This window comes from Nematostella vectensis, chromosome 4 (assembly GCF_932526225.1).
Source record: "Nematostella vectensis chromosome 4, jaNemVect1.1, whole genome shotgun sequence".
In the NCBI taxonomy this organism is placed as follows: domain Eukaryota; kingdom Metazoa; phylum Cnidaria; class Anthozoa; order Actiniaria; family Edwardsiidae; genus Nematostella; species Nematostella vectensis.
Window position 1 is genome coordinate 4,939,293 of NC_064037.1, and position 19,450 is coordinate 4,958,742.

Sequence of the window (19,450 nt, forward strand, 5' to 3'; positions counted from 1 at the left end):
CGAGATACCAAAATGGAACGTCAGAAATATATTCCTTTTCGGTAATTACACACTAAATCGTTGTCTTGTTTTTTTATTAGTTTTTTTATTAACTTTTTGTGAAGAAACGCTGTCGTACACAAAATGTGGAAAACTTTGGGACGGACTACTTAACTTTTAAGGGGGGGGGGGGGGGGTGGATGATTCTAAAAAAAATCCTGCAAGCCATTTTTACAAGCAAAAATTATCGTGCACCACAAATTCACCCAAAAATATATTGCACCCCTGTAGAAGAAAAAAATCCTGCCCAATAACCAAAAGGAAAAAAATATATATTGTTCAATTGCTCACATGGAATCATCCACCCCCCCCCCCCCCCCAAAGTTAGGTGGTCCGTCCCTTAGCCTTTGTTTACGTTATTTTCAAGCTGCAGAAAAAAAGAACTCGTCTCAATATAGATCTGATCTCCAAGCGCTTGGAGCTTCTTCGCTTGCAGTTGGACGATCGACTTCAGCGGACAAACGACCACAACGACAGGGTTCTCGGGAACATTCAAGTCGCCAATTTTGCGGGCTTCTTTGAAAAGAAGTGGCAAGTTTACAAGTAAACACTGCTGTGCTGTGATTGGGCATTTTTTCACACCCGATAAAAGGCTCAATCACAGCACAGCAGCTCACAGCGTTTTGGAGCTCAAAATTGTTATAAACTTTCGCCAGCAATGTACGCTGGATCTTCGAGCATGCATTCAAATAAGAAATAATTCAACTTGCAATTAAAAGTATAAAAGATTGAAATCTTTATTCAAAAGCGCGCCGAAAAAGAAATGCCTTCACTTTGGAATTGAAGTTAGATAAATCATGACAAGCTCGGATTTCTGGTGGTAGAGAGATCCTATACAATAAGAAGGCTCTAGAGCCATATGTTTTAAGAAGATATCTAGTTTTAAAGGTTTTTCGTGGAAGAGCGTAGATTTCTCGTTTATATGGAGCTAGTAGGTCAGTTAAGTATGGTGAAACAAGGCCATTGACGACCTTGAAAGGAAGGAGTAACAGCTTTTTAGGACATGGTATTGTCTCAGGTCACTCATCTCCTGAAAAGTTGGAATCTAAAGGTATATAACTACTGGTTTGCCGTTCGATAGAGTCAGTGATCTGTTTTTTCTACGGCAGGAGAGATACGACACCAAGAAGCCCATTATGACCACTAGTTTGCAGACGAAGCACAGTCCAAACACGGTGTAGGCGAGCTGAGTGTTGTTGTACTCCAGACAGTTGCCCTGACCGTCACACCTGAGGGAAGAGATGAAAACGAACGCGGTCACATAGTGTCCACAGTGTCAGATGTACTGTAAGGTGATAAAGAAAGGTGAAGTTGGGTGAGACCAATTTGAAAAGCTCCGTCCTCGCGCAGCTTGGATGCTGAAATACAATGACACAAATAGGGAGGCGTTTGTTGTTGTCGCCGTACAAGTTACGATCACCCATTAATCTAAGCTTAGGGTTGCAATTATTAGAGCTTAGGATTGCAACGGTGCTGCTTGCTGTTGCTTGAGAAAACCCCGAGAATGGCTTAGCCATCGCCCCTGATACTGTTTTTCTTACACCCTCAACTCAAGTCTAAATAGGAAATTTATCATGGAGCGAAGTGATGAGGCAAAAGAGTGACGATCCGCTATCTGGTCACCCTGACAAAAAGATCAGGTGATGTGAACACAGGAGTGTGAGTCTATAACGTGGGAAGCAAAACAAATGTGTGCTATCATCCTTTGGATATTCATATAGAAACCAACCTTGTATCCCATAGAATGCAGGCCCTGTCGATGAGAGCACCGTAGACAATGGGTCCCGGGATGGATCCAAGCAATCGTACTGTAGTCATCTGGAATCCCATGCCATATGTGCGATCCTTCCAAGGTAGGCACCTAGTAAGAGATTCAATGTATCACACCTGACAATGGTTTTGATGGTCGGTGTTATCAAGATAGCTAGGTCTCTAACCTGAAAGTTACTATTGTTGTCATTGTCATCAAGTTGGAAAGGTCCCTTACCTGAAAGCGACTATTTGGTCATTTCCATCAAAGGACCTGATAGTGACTATGTTTGTCGGTGTTGTCAATGCAGGAAGGTCTCTCACCTAAGAGTGACTATGTTGGTCGGTGTTGTCAATGCAGGAAGGTCTCTCACCTAAGAGTGACTATGTTTGTCGGTGTTGTCAATGCAGGAAGGTCTCTCACCTAAGAGTGACTATGTTGGTCGGTGTTGTCAATGCAGGAAGGTCTCTCACCTAAGAGTGACTATGTTGGTCGGTGTTGTCAATGCAGTAAGGTCTCTCACCTAAGAGTGACTATGTTGGTCGGTGTTGTCAATGCAGGAAGGTCTCTCACCTAAGAGTGACTATGTTGGTCGGTGTTGTCAATGCAGGAAGGTCTCTCACCTAAGAGTGACTATGTTGGTCGGTGTTGTCAATGCAGGAAGGTCTCTCACCTAAGAGTGACTATGTTGGTCGGTGTTGTCAATGCAGGAAGGTCTCTCACCTAAGAGTGACTATGTTGGTCGGTGTTGTCAATGCAGGAAGGTCTCTCACCTAAGAGTGACTATGTTGGTCGGTGTTGTCAATGCAGGAAGGTCTCTCACCTAAGAGTGACTATGGTGGTCGGTGTCATAGTCATAAATGTTAAGAAACCAAAGAGGAAAACCCCCGCCATTATCGCCGAATTGTTGTAACCACAGGGCGACCGGCATTTACCGTCCTTCAAGACGCCATCGGCAGGAGACAGACAGGAGCAATCCGCGAGGGACTGGGAAAACACATGAACACGTTATGAAAAAAGCTTTATTAATGGCAATTAAACAGGTTTGCCAGGTATAACTTACCCCGTTGACATCTCTGGCACGGCAGCCAGCGTGACACGATGAGTAGTAAGTCACGCCGCCGCTGCATATGGGACTGTAAGGCAAACTGGAGCATGCGCAGTCGGCGTTACAACTTGCATAGGAATTCAGGAAAGCAGGATAACTGAAAGCAGACACTGCCACAGTTTAGCTCGTCGGATATGTAAATTCTGATTGGACAATGACGAAACTGTTCGGACAAATATTTTCGCGGCGTGCACGTACGAAAGCGTGCTAGTGCTTGCTGAAAAATAATTGAGACACAAACTCTCAAAAGTAATTGAACTACACCATGTTTTACCGGATTCTAACCTGAGTTACCTGTTTGTTGATCCCTGTGTGTTGATCCCTGCCATGGTGACTGTACTGCAGCTGGCCAGCAAGGGGAAAGTCCCTCCGGCACCGAGAAACGTTACAATAAGACACATGAGCGCTGCACCTGTCATACTGAGACGGAGCTTTTTGTTGATGTAGGAGCCTGCAGAATTCGCCAGGAAGTGAAAGTCAATCAAACTATAGTAAAGAGCTAAAGGCCGCCATATTGAAAATTACCCAGAAGACCCTGGGGTGAGATTCCCCCCTTAGTCCGTGGCGTTTTGTTCGAGAATCTTGTGTTTCGTTGCGATGCAAGGGGGACTGGGGGAGAGCCCAGAAAAGATCGGTCAATGTTCTGGTGACCACAGGAAACCCAAAAAGAACGCCAAATACTTTGCTGATACGCATCCACATCCTGCACATTTTTTCTTTAGTGTCGGGAAAGGACCTCGGGGGAACGCCCGCAAAGATTGCTGGGTCCCCAAGCATATTTTCTTTTATGACTGGTTATGTGTAAGCTAAATGTCTGAAAAAAGGGGGTCGGAGCCGTTCGGCCCACCCCAAGATCCGCCCCTTGTATGCATACAAAACTCCATGACCAGGCAAGAGGACAAATAAGAAACACAACGATGTCTCATGGCACCGAGTTTCCTGGCAGGAAGCAAGTCAGAAGGTGACAGGTGTAGTATTATAAAACTTACCTAACAGATTTCCACAAAGGGCAGCTGGAATAGCAAGTAGACCGTACAAAATGCTGACTCTAGCCGCAGGGAGTCGGAACTGGGACTGTAGGATTTTCGGAGCGAATGCTACGAAACCCGAGATCACAAAAGCCTCCAAGCAGCATGCTATGGTCGCACTGACATACGTGACATTAGAGAGGAGACTTTTGGTAGCAAGTGGTAAATGGGAAACTTCCTTGACCAACGCCTCTTCTTGGATGTTCTGAAATAAGGAAAACAACTTTATGCGAGAGTGGTGTTAATAAACCTGTGAAACAAATTAGTTAAAATGTAATAGTACAAAATATTATAGGAACACAATAAATCTAAAGTGTAATAAATTGTTAAAATTGTTAAAATTGTTAAAATGTAATAGTACAAAATATTATAGGAACACAATAAATCTAAAGTGTAATAAATTGTGTTTCAAGGGCTCGTGAATCAATAAAATTAAACCAACTAGTCTTGTACGTTAACCAGTAAATTAAATATTTAAATAAGGTTCATCAAAACCTGTGTTACTCGACTCTGATGTAAAAAATTTAGTTTCTGCAAAATTTTGTCTCTAATTAGATTTTCATGGCAGACCAAGGGCTATAGGACAACTTTACTCCAAAGTGATGTTTAATGTTGGTTGCTGAATAAACTACTTATTCCTACTTTAACTGGATGCATTTGCCTTGGTTTTGCTCCTCCAGTGAGCTCTGTCCATACGCGCTAACGACCTTTAAAACGACGCATGACCCCCGGCCAAGCGTTTTTTATCTTTAGTGGGGAAGCGCGTCCGGCAAATAAGATGATGAAAGTCTTCAATACCATGCGACGCGCGCTACCGTGGCCAACTTGACTGACTGAACACTTCACTAGCCAACCAGAGCACCAAAACACGCAGAAAACACGACGAAACTTTGCTATTTATAATGTTTATGGTAATTATTGTCTTTCTTTTAAAGAAGGACCTGCACTATAAAAGGGCTTAGATCCGCCTCCTTTTGGCTGAATCAAATTCAACTAAGCCTTGCGTCCTGGTCCAAGCCCTTTAAAAGTGAGGGTCCTTATGTTTAACTGTGGTAGCGCGCGTCGCAGTATACAGTACACCCCATTCAATTGAAATTTAAGTTAACCGGACTTACTGCACTTTCGTCACTCTCTGTCAATTTGAGGTCCTCGCTTGCGTTTTTCTTTGGAATTCTCCGGGGGAAGCCAAACAGCCACAAACTCCAAAAAATACACAGCGTTCCACACACAACAAATCCTAGCCACCAGGCCCCGACCCAACGCTCGTCCTTGGGGGTCAAGGAGGTCTGGACACCAATGTCCACGTACATTGCAAGAAAAATTCCAGCAACAACAAATCCAGCACCCGCACCTGAGGCACGAAAAACAGATTGATCATGAATACACAGAGATTTGAGGTTCGGTTCCACATTCTTGTTGCCTGTATCGTTAGTTCCATAGAAAAAAAAAACAGTTCTGTTCCAGAGTTGATTTTTTCTTGTAAAATCCACAAGTTTTCTCTACCTTGCAAGATGACGCAGACCTATTAAACAGGCACATACCAGAAGATGGGGTGGGGCTGGGAAGGGTGTGTGGTGGTTTTAAATTCTTAAGCGCTATATATAAGAACTAGGGGTATAACCAAGGTTTTTATGCACGGGATTCTAAACTGTTCAACAAATTTGTCGGGTTGTCGGTTGCATATGTACCGCTTGAAACCCGTTTAAAAAAACGTTCATATATAAAGAAACATCCGCTCAGAAAAGTTGGGGTCTGACGTCCAATCTGCCCCTCCTCTTCCGCCGCCCCTGTACTTGGTTCTGGAAGCTTTTTCGAAGCGTATCCAAGCATACGCATGCCAAAAACGTCTTACGATCGTAAAGTGGTTTCCATATGATCGCGACCGATGGTAAAGTGGTTTGCATATGATCGCAACCGATCGTAAAGTGGTTTCCATGTGATCGCAACCGCGATGGTAGTGGTTTTCACCAAGAGACCATGATGTAAGAGAACGAATCCCCCGTATTAGGGTATGTTCCAATGATGTCGTCCGTGAAAGCGATTTTTAGAACAAGCAGTTATTTTTAGTTACGCCTCTGATTGGTTAGCGCTCACGTTTCCTAGCAACATGAGTCTTAAGCGCGATCACATCTTGAGCGATGTGAACCGGCAAAGAATGCTTTGGAAATCTTTTTGACCAAAAATGCCTTCCTTTTTTTACGAACGCTGTGAAAATGACATTGAAATGCATAAAGTGTGTGACTTTAGGCTAGGGGACCAACTTCCCCAGAAAAATGTTTTCACTGATGATTCGCAAATTATACAACAACAATAGTCATAATTCTGTGCTTACAACACACAATTCTTTTCCAATCCCCTTTTAATGAAAAATATACATCCAGAACTTAATACCATTATATTCACACCGATATTATAATTATTAAGACAGGTATTTCACAAATAAAAGATTTCAAGTCTTTATAATAAAGCAAATCCTATTCCAGTGACAAGAAGTGACACGAAGTTCATGAATCTAAAAATATTGTAAATTAATCAAAGAAAAATAAAGGCCTTTTTGTACTATAATACATAACATAGACTCTGAGAATGCCTAAGTATTCTATCTCACCGAATTGCAGAAAAAAGCACTCGATCGCAAGGGGAGTTTCCATTTGATCGCACTCGATCGCAAAGGGGAGTTTCCATTTGATCGCACTCGATCGCAAAGGGGAGTTTCCATATAATCGTACACGATCGCAAGGGGAGTTTCCATATAATCGTACACGATCGCAAGGGGAGTTTCCATATAATCGTACACGATCGCAAGGGGAGTTTCCATATAATCGTACACGATCGCAAGGGGATTTTCCATATGATCGCACTCGAACACTTGCGATTGAGTGCGTTGATATGGAAGCCTACACTAAAATAGTTTAACTCCACTCCCGGGCGGCGGGTAACCGCATCCTGTCAGTCAACAGTCAGTCAAATCTCAAAACAAGCTGTCAATCGACTGTCAATTTTACTTACCGAAAATACCAGACGCGTAGAAGATACCGACGTACATGGGGGATACTTTTGCTTTGACGTTTTCATCCATATAAGGAATTCCGAGAGCAATCATGGGCGTGGCACCTGAACCCATGACCAGCATCCCAAGAACGAACAGTGGAAAGTACCCCTTGTTACCGGAAGTAGATTCACAAGGATTCAAAGAACCGGAAGTTGAGTTGCAAAGACCCGTTAGACGTTCCATTTGTACTGAGCCTAATAAAGAATGATCAAATATAAATAATAAAATATATTTATGCTCTATTGAAATAAATCATTGCAATAATTATATAGTTTGGTATGCTCATGGATCCAGCGCCCTCTTTCTTCTGCCGCGATGGTTTCTTGACACAAGTCTACCTCTTAAATACTCTAAGCGAGTTGAGCGAGTTTTTTTGAGTCGCGAGGAACATACCCCCCCCCCCCTCCCAACCAAAAAATGATAGAAAATAAGAAGGAACTAAAAGTGCTCTATCGCACCAACTACTTATTTTACTCTTCTCTTTACTAAGATGTTAACATACCCGCCTCATATCTTTTGCTTATCGCGTGCGGCAGGAAGAAGATGAGCATGCCAATCCCCATGGTCAGCAGTCCTACCCCACACCAGACAGGTTTCTTTCGTCTTGCGCCAAGGAAACTGACAAGTGGCGTCAGCACGAGAGCGGCGATGTCAAACGAACTTGTCAGAAAACCAGTCAGGGAACTATGAAAAGAGGAATAGTTTTCATGCATTTGATAGAGATTACAAAACCTAAGGTATTTTGTCTGTCGGAACTGCTATTTTTCATTAGCTATTTGCACTTGCAACGTTTTAGGAAATAGTTTTATATCTCAAACCGTTTTTGCAATGAAATTATGCCAATGGGCTTCATAAAGGCCCGTCTACACGAGCAAATTTTATGTGGCAATTTTTATTTGCTCGTGTAGGTGATCGACAGATATTTGTTGTCAATGTGCGTCAATAATGATTTTGTATAGCGAAGATGCATACAAAAGGCTAGGGTACAAAGAAAGATGGCGCCCATGATACACGACGAATGAGAAGAAATGCTGCAGCATACTGCAAATGTACTGCAGCACACAGTTGCCACATAAAATCATAAAATCATAAAATTTGCTCGTGTAGACGGGCCTTAAGAAATAGCAAATAAGGTGTGGTTCGAAGGAATGTTTAACCCTAAGAGAATAATCAGAATCGAAAAAAAAAAAACGAATAGCTATTGTTCGACTTTTATACCCTGAGAGATAGCAAAATTGGAAAAAACCTTAACCTCCATCCTATACTCTAAAAGATGAGAGGATCACCCCGTCTACTCTTCTGGGCCGGGTTCCTAGAAAGCAGGTTAACGCTAACCCAGGGATAAATGCCCTTTTTATCCAATCAAAGGTCAATTTATCCCTGGGCTAGCGCTAACCTGCTTTCTAGGAACCGGCCCCTGGAGAGTTCACACCGTCCTCCCCCCCCCCTCCCCCCGGGCTCGATTACCAGATAGATAGATATTTTATTCATGGCACCTTATAAAACATTTACATCGGCGTAAATCCACAAATAATTAAATAAATGATATTGAATGGTGTTGTATGTTTTTGTTACTTTGCCTTTTGCATTTTTTGTTGTTGTTGTTTAGAATGATTAGGTGACGTAACCGTACGTTCTCATCAAGCTTCACATTTCTTGCCTTCATACATTCAAAAATATGTTTCGCTAAGCGCCGATTCACGTTTTCATTCCGGCTCAATCCCATAATTCTGACGATATTTTTTTTTTGTTGGCATGGTGTCTAACATTTATCCCGATCATTTTTATAGGCCGGACATTCTAACAGAAAATGCTCTTCATCCTCCACTTTACCTGTCTGGCATACTAAGCATTTTTTTTCGTTAGTTTTTTTATATGGCTTTTCATACCTCCCAGTTTCAATTGCTAGCTTATGATTGCTTAGCCTGAATTTAGTAAGGGCAATCCTATGGTCAATATTTTTTACGTCCGTTATCTTCTAAATTGTGAGACAACTTAAATTTTCTGATCTTACGCAATTTGTTCTTTTGGGCTTGGTCTTTTTGACATTTTCTATTTTATAAGTTCCGTAAAAGATTCGGTAATTATTCATAGTTTTCCCGGTGTTATTAAAAATCACTACTTTTGTTTTATCTAAATTAAAGTATAGTTCGGATGCTTTGCAATGTTCTTCGATGCTATTCAGATATTCTTGCAGGCCCTTTGCTGATTTTGATAGGATAACTAAGTCGTCGGCATAGAGAATGCAACTAATGGCACACCGTTTAGGTCAATATCATTTCGGTATTTTTCTTCAGTTTTTCTGGGAGGTCGCTCAAGTAAAAATTAAACAACGTTGGCGAAATCATGCAGCCTTGTTTCACGCCTGCGTAGCATCGAAAGGATTCAGTCATGTAGCTTCCAATTTTTATAGATGACTTGTCATTTGAGTACATTGATTGGATTATGTCGAGGAAACGCCCAGTAACACCTACGGCTTTCAGTTTTTCAAATAGTTTCGCCCTAGGGACGCAATCGAACGCTTTACTAAAGTCCGCGTAGCACGCAAACAGGAAGTTGTTTGTTTTCTTGGGTTTCGCTTTGACATGCTTGTGAATTAGTGACTTTAGAGCGAAAATGCTGTCTATTGTTCCTTGCTCTTTCCTAAAACCACATTGTTCTGTTTTCAAAATGCCCTTCTCCGTTAGGTGTATAATCTTTTGTTCATGATTGACATAAAATCTTTGCCTAACGTGGACAAAAGTGTTACGCCCCTGTAGTTTTCAGGTTTCGATGGATCTTCCTTCTTATGAATCGGGACTATTAAACCGTAACTCCACATTGTAGGGTAAACCCCAGAGTTTAATATTTTGTTGAAAAGGTAACTTTTCAAGATCGTTTTGCTGCACTTTAGAAATTCGTTCAATATGTCGTCCGCGCCTCTAGTATAAATAATAGACTCGATTCCCTTCACTTGGGAATAACTTGTGACGAGAAGTTGACATTAATCGCCAGGTTTCGCTTTGACTTGAAAGAGCTCATGAAGCCCGTTATTCCAAACATTCCTTCTTTTATTTAAGTAGATGTCGCTCATAACAAAAGGATTGTGCCAAAACTAACTCTAAAACGTTTTGACTTGTTTAGATAAAAAGATGTAAAATGGTCTAGATCCGCGCTAGGGCTACTTGAATATGCATGACAAATTTTCCTAGCGCAACCGAAATTAGCGTTGTCTTACACTAGTCTTCCGCGCAGCGGTCCTGGGGCGAGGGATTTCTAATACTAAGGACGAGGGATTCCTGATACTAAGGACGAGGGATTCCTGATACTAAGGACGAGAGATTCCTGATACTAAGGACGAGGGATTCCTGATACTAAGGACGAGAGATTCCTGATACTAAGCCAAGAACGGCTCTGCAGGAGACTAGCTGTACAGAGCCAAGGGTCGACGAGGGAATATTTTAATAAATCCGTAACGCTTTCGCTATCTAAATCATAGTTAATTCTATTAACTATGTTCAAACAAAGATAGGTCTTTTTTATATTAGGTTCACATTTTCCCGCGTTATTCGGGGAAATTTAGGACGACTGCTCATTTAGCTCGTTCAAGACCTTGAGCGGCTTACTACTCACGTACCTCGGGCTATATATTGCTTATTGCCTCGGCTCTCGGTAATTAACTCTTATTTAAGCTCAACAAAGCATATATTGGTATTTTCAAAAACACGAAGCCAAGACAACAGATGAAAAGAAGGTCTGACATGAAGGCAGTCAATCAATACTTTTAAACGTCATGCAAAAAAGGGCCCCTTAATTTTCCTTGCAGCTCGCCCGACTCACCTTGAGTAACCATAGCGCTTCTCAATAGTCGAGATGGACACCGAATACACGCCGTTTACAACGATACTCTGCGTAAAAAAATACATGACGAGAAAGAACAGGAACCATTTCGGGGAGTTCAGGAACTTTAAACATTCTGGGCGAAATGCTAGCCAACCAAACGTTTGAGAAGTTGGTGTGGAAATTTCTTGCTCGGCCATCATGCTGAGGTGTCGTGCGTTTGGTTAAAGTTTGTAGATTTGAAAGTTCAGATTACAAAACCCCCGTGGCTAATATGTCACGTAAAGCTTTTCCTTGACAAGAGCCTCGTATAAAGGCATAGTTAAGAACGTCGTTGTAAGGTAACGCCAATTGATATTGATAAATACCATAATAATCCACATGACTAATACCGAATGGTCTTGAACTCCCAAGTGTATTAACCCCAAAATATTTTTATATTACGCTAAGTGAACATGCCTGGTAAAAATGACATGTGTTTTTGGTTAAAATCAACTCAAGAGCGCAAGATTATAGAAAAGTGTAACGCAACAGGGTTTTTTATAAGTGCAGATGGACATTCTTACTATTCCAGTCAGATTCCAGATTCCAGTCAGATATGATATGATTTCCAGTCCTTCAAAAAAGTGTGTATCGCACAGTACTAAGTACATTTTTGGTTAATGATTATATTGCTTATATTCCGAATAACCCCGAATGGAGCAGGCTAATGACCACTGTCGATGCAAACACATGACAGTATCAGGCGATAGAAATAAATGAATCGGTTTATACACGCTTATGCTGTTCATTAACGGGAAAGGGACGTGCCAAATGTTACATCGTGTACGTCGATCAACACACGGGCTATAGGATAATTTGACTCAGAAATGAAGTCTAAGTCTTGTTGGTGTTGAATAAAGCACGCATCCCTACTTCAACTGGATGTATTTGCCTTGGTTTCGCTCCTGCAGAGAGCTCTGCCCCTACGCGCTTGCGACCTTTCAAACGACGCGCTGTGTAACCGCCGCCACCTAGTAAATGAGTAACTCAACCCCCCCCCAGCGTTTTTTCTCTTCCCCACTCTAAAATAATACATAAACTTAATCATATAAAAGGCAAAGACTGTCTTTTGTATGGGTAAGATAACAACAGCTCACAGGTAGCCTACTATTTTTTACCGAAAAAATAAGACTATCAACTGCTTCTTTACTCTGATACTTTCTTTTTGGTACTACAATTTATTGAGACATTTCCATTGTTAAAAAATCAACATTAGAGGTTCTCATTATTTGCTCGTCTCTACACAGCATCGGAATCCACCGCAATCCGCCCAGCCCTTGGGACAATCGAATATCCAGTGGGTCCCGGTTCTTCCCGAGCCATCCTCGCATGAGCACGCCAAGGAGCGCTTATTATTAGCAAGATCATCCTCCAACTCGTCCTCCCAAGACGTTTCGGGTCTTAAGATTCGACCTAGACAACAAGGCAAGACGAAATATTGCTTTGGTTATGCTGTATGAATGTGGCTTTCGTTTTTTAAATATTCGAGGGCAGGTTGGATCTCGTCAGAAGAATCGAAATCTTGGCTGTCGCTTAGGAGGGCCGGGGGGGTGGGGGGGGTGAAGCAAACCCAACCACACCCCTTTTACTAATCGAAAAAGGGGATTTAGTTTAGAAAATCGAAAAACAACAAGCAGCTCATTTAAAGTACATTCCGTTAAGTCCTGTTTCAACAAGCTATGGGTTGATATTGCATTAGCATATATTAGATTTCCATTATACAATAAACATATAAAACAATAACGAGGGAGTGATCTGGTAACTGGACTCACCGTTTGTGTACAGAATGAGCATAGCAAAACAGATTACGAACATCCAAGAGCTTCTCATAATGGGCTGTTGATAAACAAAAATGTCCATATTGTTGAATCTAATCCACTACAAGGAAGGAAATAACACCAGTAACGAAGCCTAGCCCAAGATTCTAAGAGAAAACAACACCAGTAACGAAGCCTAGCCCAGGATTCTAAGAAAAAAGAACATCAGTAACAAAGCCTAGCCCAGGATTCTAAGAGAAAACAACACCAGTAACAAAGCCTAACCCAGGATTCTAAGAGAAAAAGGAAGGAAGAGGGATGGTGGGGGGGGGGGGGGGGGGAGCTGGGGGAGCGGCGAATTGATAATTACAGTTGAACCTCGATATATCGGCCTTGCATGATCTAAGGATTGCTGTGTTGCTAAAGCACAGAAAGGCCACAAAAAAGTTTACGGATGATCAATCCGAACATCAAACCACCCAACCATCCGACGATCGAGTGACACAGAAGTCCCTCCAATAACTCGTAAATGCTTTGCAAGCATTCACGAGTTAAAAAGGTCTTGGACCGGTGATGCTTTAAAGAGAAATTACTTGGCCAAGTATATTATTGTGTAATTTTCCTAGCAATGATGGCATTATTTTGTGGTTTTATGCTCGTCATTTGTGATTAACGGACAAACAGTTCTGCCTGCTCTTTTTGCGTAGTGAGTTACTGAAATGTGGATCCCTCCTACAGTACCTACATGTGTACTTACTGGCCGAACAAATTGTTATTCTTGTTACTGGTTATTGTATCAGCGCCACAAAAATATATCAGTTAACGTGTGAGAGACCAACATCTAGGTGATAATTTCTGTGTAATGTTTTTAATATATACTTTTCACAAGTGTCAGAGATAAATCAGTAAAATAATTCTCGAAGTCGGTTTTTGCATTATATCGATAATAAAAAGCCAATAATTGAAAAATATTTTAACGCATCAAAAAGCAATTAGGTTACATAAACCAAAAAAAAAAGTTTTGATTTTTTTTTCTCGCATTTTTTCAGGACTTTAGCAGCACACTAGCATACACACATTGGCACCAGAGACACTATGACAAGAACCATTGCGGTTTAATTTGAATTTCGACAATTAAAAAAAATGTATGGTATTATAAAACTGCTTCCCTCCATCCGTTTTATGTTTAGCGCCTCCTTTGTAATATGTTTATTTTCTGAATATATGCTAGCCGGCTATGGATGTGCCCATGCGGCACTTTTCACACTTCGAGGATTGATTGCCAAGCAGTTAGAATAGTAGCCGGAATGGTAATAGCTTCCCTGCTAGCAGAGGCCCCTTTTCTCTGTCAGTCCAGCGAAATACAGAGAAAAGAGGCCTCTGCTAGCAGGGAAGGTAATAGCGACCCCATTGCCGAAATCAGAGCATCGTAATAGAATGGTCTACATGATAATAACACACATATCACACTGTCATATAATGCCAGGTTGCGTTTCTTTCAGGCTTGCTTTTGCAACTATCAACCTCGCGAAGGAATTGTAAATGAAAATAATAAAATAAAAATATTATGGTATATAAACACTAACACTAAATAATTGGTATAGGTATATAAACACTAACACCCATCATTAAGGAAAGCAAAGAGTATACTAGTCCCTAACAACCGTCCTGGCTTCGTCACGCTAAGCAGCGCTCAGAGACCAGTTACTGGGGTTCGAATTTTTTCTAAAGAAGAGAGTCTATCCTGAAAAAAAGATAGTAATACCTTAGGCATGAACCACTTGGCATCAAGACACGACAAACTTCTATTGGCCTTACCTGGTATAGGTGCGTCACCTGGCTTTACTAATCACTTCTCTTTAGGTCTGTTGTTCTAAATGACTGTTAACGCGGGACAAAGCCAACATTTTTATATGCCCGCGTAGCAACATTAACACAGATAACCAATATAATAGGAAGAGAAGACAAAACGTCCAAGTTCAAATGAATATATATGCATATGCAATAATATTGGATCAAATCCCCAAGTGGCAACTAACAAATGTTGTACTTATTATAAAAAAATATTAATAATACCTATTACGCCCCATTAAGTGACCAAAGTAGATTGTATTAGAATATATTTCACAGTCCGATTAAGAGAAAGGTCCTAATGAAATTTGTCGTGTTTTATTATGTGGCCAAACTTATAACTTTCTGGACATTCCTTACTTCTCTCTTTAGGAGCAGTCGTATTCTATTCTGTTAATTTCTCTTTAAAGCATCGGTGATGCTTTAAAGAGAAATTACTTGGCCAAGTATATTATTGTGTAATTTTCCTAGCAATGATGGCATTATTTTGTGGTTTTATGCTCGTCATTTGTGATTAACGGACAAACAGTTCTGCCTGCCCTTTTTGCGTAGTGAGTTACTGAAATGTGGATCCCTCCTACAGTACCTACATGTGTACTTACTGGCCGGACAAATTGTTATTCTTGTTTCTGGTTATTGTATCAGCGCCACAAAAATATATCAGTTAACGTGTGAGAGACCAACATCTAGGTGATAATTTCTGTGTAATGTTTTTAATATATACTTTTCACAAGTGTCAGAGATAAATCAGTAAAATAATTTTCGAAGTCGGTTTTTGCATTATATCGATAATAAAAAGCCAATAATTGAAAAATATTTTAACGCATCAAAAAGCAATTAGGTTACATAAACCAAAAAAAAAAGTTTTGATTTTTTTTTCTCGCATTTTTTCAGGACTTTAGCAGCACACTAGCATACACACATTGGCACCAGAGACACTATGACAAGAACCATTGCGGTCTAATTTGAATTTCGACAATTAAAAAAAAATGTATGGTATTATAAAACTGCTTCCCTCCATCCGTTTTATGTTTAGCGCCTCCTTTGTAATATGTTTATTTTCTGAATATATGCTAGCCGGCTATGGATGTGCCCATGCGGCACTTTTCACACTTCGAGGATTGATTGCCAAGCAGTTAGAATAGTAGCCGGAATGGTAATAGCTTCCCTGCTAGCAGAGGCCCCTTTTCTCTGTCAGCCCAGCGAAATACAGAGAAAAGAGGCCTCTGCTAGCAGGGAAGGTAATAGCGACCCCATTGCCGAAACCAGAGCATCGTAATAGAATAGTCTACATGATAATAACACACATATCACACTGTCATATAATGCCAGGTTGCGTTTCTTTCAGGCTTGCTTTTGCAACTATCAACCTCGCGAAGGAATTGTAAATGAAAATAAATAAAATGAAAATATGATGGTATATAAACACTAACAGTAAATAATTGGTAAAGGTATATAAACACTAACACCCATCATTAAGGAAAGCAAAGAGTATACTAGTCCCTAACAACCGTCCTGGCTTCGTCACGCTAAGCAGCGCTCAGAGACCAGTTACTGGGGTTTGAAATTTTTCTAAAGAAGAGAGTCTATCCTGAAAAAAAGATAGTAATACCTTAGGCATGAACCACTTGGCATCAAGACACGACAAAATTCTATTGGCCTTACCTGGTATAGGTGCGTCACCTGGCTTTACTAATCACTTCTCTTTAGGTCTGTTGTTCTAAATGACTGTTAACGCGGGACAAAGCCGACATTTTTATATGCCCGCGTAGCAACATTAATACAGATAACCAATATAATAGGAAGAGAAGACAAAACGTCCAAGTTCAAATGAATATATATGCAAATGCAATAATATTGGATCAAATCCCCAAGTGGCAACTAACAAATGTTGTACTTATTATAAAAAAATATTAATAATACCTATTACGCCCCATTAAGTGACCAAAGTAGATTGTATTAGAATATATTTCACAGTCCGATTAAGAGAAAGGTCCTAATGAAATTTGTCGTGTTTTATTATGTGGCCAAACTTATAACTTTCTGGACATTCCTTACTTCTCTCTTTAGGAGAAGTCGTATTCTATTCTGTTAATTTCTCTTTAAAGCATCGGTGATGCTTTAAAGAGAAATTACTTGACCAAGTATATTATTGTGTAATTTTCCTAGCAATGATGGCATTATTTTTTGGTTTTATGCTCGTCATTTGTGATTAACGGACAAACAGTTCTGCCTGCCCTTTTTGCGTAGTGAGTTACTGAAATGTGGATCCCTCCTACAGTACCTACATGTGTACTTACTGGCCGAACAAATTGTTATTCTTGTTACTGGTTATTGTATCAGCGCCACAAAAATATATCAGTTAACGTGTGAGAGACCAACATCTAGGTGATAATTTCTGTGTAATGTTTTTAATATATACTTTTCACAAGTGTCAGAGATAAATCAGTAAAATAATTCTCGAAGTCGGTTTTTGCATTATATCGATAATAAAAAGCCAATAATTGAAAAATCTTTTAACGCATCAAAAAGCAATTAGGTTACATAAACCAAAAAAAAAGTTTTGATTTCTTTTTCTCGCATTTTTTCAGGACTTTAGCAGCACTCTAGCATACACACATTGGCACCAGAGACACTATGACAAGAACCATTGCGGTTTAATTTGAATTTCGACAATTAAAAAAAATGTATGGTATTATAAAACTGCTTCCCTCCATCCGTTTTATGTTTAGCGCCTCCTTTGTAATATGTTTATTTTCTGGATATATGCTAGCCGGCTATGGATGTGCCCATGCGGCACTTTTCACACTTCGAGGATTGATTGCCAAGCAGTTAGAATAGTAGCCGGAATGGTAATAGCTTCCCTGCTAGCAGAGGCCCCTTTTCTCTGTCAGCCCAGCGAAATACAGAGAAAAGAGGCCTCTGCTAGCAGGTAAGGTAATAGCGACCCCATTGCCGAAATCAGAGCATCGTAATAGAATGGTCTACATGATAATAACACACATATCACACTGTCATAAAATGCCAGGTTGCGTTTCTTTCAGGCTTGCTTTTGCAACTATCAACCTCGCGAAGGAATTGTAAATGAAAATAATAAAATGAAAATATGATGGTATATAAACACTAACACTAAATAATTGGTCTATCCTGAAAAAAAGATAGTAATACCTTAGGCATGAACCACTTGGCATCAAGACACGACAAAATTCTATTGGCCTTACCTGGTATAGGTGCGTCACCTGGCTTTACTAATCACTTCTTTTAGGTCTGTTGTTCTAAATGACTGTTAACGCGGGACAAAGCCGACATTTTTATATGCCCGCGTAGCAACATTAACACAGATAACCAATATAATAGGAAGAGAAGACAAAACGTCCAAGTTCAAATGAATATATATGCAAATGCAATAATATTGAATCAAATCCCCAAGTGGCAACTAACAAATGTTGTACTAATTATAAAAAAAATATTAATAATACCTATTACGCCCCATTAAGTGACCAAAGTAGATTGTATTAGAATATATTTCACAGTCCGATTAAAAGAAAGGCCCTAATGAAATTTGTCGTGTTTTATTATGTGGCCAAACTTATAACTTTCTGGACATTCCTTACTTCTCTCTTTAGGAGCAGTCGTATTCTATTCTGTTAAATCGAGTAAACTTGCGAATATGGCGAATAGCAAACCCACCAAATAATCCATAATATGACCGGTGAGTCCCTATAATGAATTAATGAATGCTGAGAATGTTAATGGTTTTAAACCAGTAGTTCCCAGGGGAAAAACTTGATAGACGCTGAAATGGTAGCAAGCAGGTATAAAGGTATACCTATTCGCGCTGGAAAGTAACTAAAGAAAAAAAAAAGTAAATGCGAACATTAAATGTTGCGCTGTAAACAATCATCCAGTCTAGCAATACAAACAATACATTTTCAACAGGAGAACAAGTTATTCTGATTTTTCAAGTTACTCTGTAGAGAATAAACTATAAATTGTGTTCCCAAAACGGTGCCTAAATAGCAAGTTTTCTCCCTAGCCCCTGTACGATGTTGCCTTCTCAACAGTATCTACTTGTTCTGTTGCCTCACCCTAACCCCCCCCCTGCCCTACTCTACACCCTAACCCCCCCTCCCCTACTCTACACCCTAACCTCCCACCCCTACTCTACACCCTAACCCCCCTCCCCTACTCTACACCCTAACCCCCCCTCCCCTACTCTACACCCTAACCCCCCCTCTACTCTACACCCTAACCCCCCCTCCCCTACTCTACACCCTAACCCCCCCTCCCCTACTCTACACCCTAACCCCCCCTCCCCTACTCTACACCCTAACCCCCCCTCCCCTACTCTACACCCTAACCCCCCCTCCCCTACTCTACACCCTAACCCCCCAACCCCTACTCTGCACCATAACCCCCCCCTCCCCTACTCTACACCCTAACCCCCCCCCTCCCCTTCCCAGTACAGACCTACATATCGACTCCTGAAATCGATTTTGTGTGTTATTCCTCAATGTGGACTTTAAAAGCACACTAGCATACACACATTGGCACCAGTCGGGCCAAGACGGGACGCTAGCACAGTCTATTACCCGTGCAGTTCGGCAACCATGGACAGCTGTTTCGTCCTTATTAGGACTTGTCAGCATGGCATAGCCGGTTTGCCTCAGTTAAACTTCATCGGCAAAAAAACTGCAGGGCGACTTCGACTCGAACGAAGTGCTTTAAACCACAGCTTAGATCCATGTGGGATCTAGAGCTGCGGCCGGGCTAGCGTGATGCCAATTGTGCGGATCACGCATGCGACCTTTGCTAGTCTAAAACTCCGTCGGATAGCCAAACTATCCTTGCGAGTATGTATACATAAATGTGGACTTTAAAAGCACACTAGCATACACACATTGGCACCAGTCGGGCCAAGACGGGACGCTAGCACAGTCTATTACCCATGCAGTTGGGCAACCATGGACAGCTGTTTCGTCCTTATTAGGACTCGCCAGCATG

General features: G+C 40.9%; 2 protein-coding genes across 6 annotated transcripts; both read right to left on the reverse strand.

Moving 5' to 3' along the window:
- Window positions 1-751: 751 nt before the first annotated feature.
- LOC5512926 (solute carrier organic anion transporter family member 4A1) lies at window positions 752-11,588 on the reverse strand. 3 transcript variants are annotated; one of them, XM_032382350.2, is made up of 10 exons: window positions 10,797-11,584; window positions 7,480-7,661; window positions 6,935-7,171; window positions 5,041-5,276; window positions 3,887-4,130; window positions 3,192-3,348; window positions 2,853-2,994; window positions 2,613-2,776; window positions 1,769-1,900; window positions 752-1,268 (listed from the first exon to the last, which is right to left on the reverse strand). In XM_032382350.2, exons 1-10 carry the CDS (start codon window positions 10,997-10,999, stop codon window positions 1,085-1,087), a joined length of 1,881 nt encoding a protein of 626 aa, XP_032238241.1. In that variant the 5' UTR covers window positions 11,000-11,584; the 3' UTR covers window positions 752-1,084. The 3 variants fall into 3 exon arrangements, with proteins under 3 accessions (XP_032238241.1, XP_048581890.1, XP_048581891.1); XM_048725933.1 differs by having other exon boundaries at window positions 1,255-1,397; window positions 10,797-11,588; XM_048725934.1 differs by lacking the exons at window positions 752-1,268; window positions 1,769-1,900 and adding an exon at window positions 2,270-2,562 and having other exon boundaries at window positions 10,797-11,588.
- A 408-nt stretch (window positions 11,589-11,996) lies between these two features.
- On the reverse strand, window positions 11,997-17,877 carry LOC116618535 (N.vectensis toxin 4-like). 3 transcript variants are annotated; one of them, XM_032382358.2, is made up of 3 exons: window positions 17,615-17,877; window positions 12,611-12,674; window positions 11,997-12,251 (listed from the first exon to the last, which is right to left on the reverse strand). In XM_032382358.2, exons 1-3 carry the CDS (start codon window positions 17,621-17,623, stop codon window positions 12,064-12,066), a joined length of 261 nt encoding a protein of 86 aa, XP_032238249.1. In that variant the 5' UTR covers window positions 17,624-17,877; the 3' UTR covers window positions 11,997-12,063. The 3 variants fall into 3 exon arrangements, with proteins under 3 accessions (XP_032238249.1, XP_032238250.1, XP_032238251.1); XM_032382359.2 differs by lacking the exon at window positions 17,615-17,877 and adding an exon at window positions 16,059-16,247; XM_032382360.2 differs by lacking the exon at window positions 17,615-17,877 and adding an exon at window positions 14,361-14,548.
- Window positions 17,878-19,450: the final 1,573 nt, after the last annotated feature.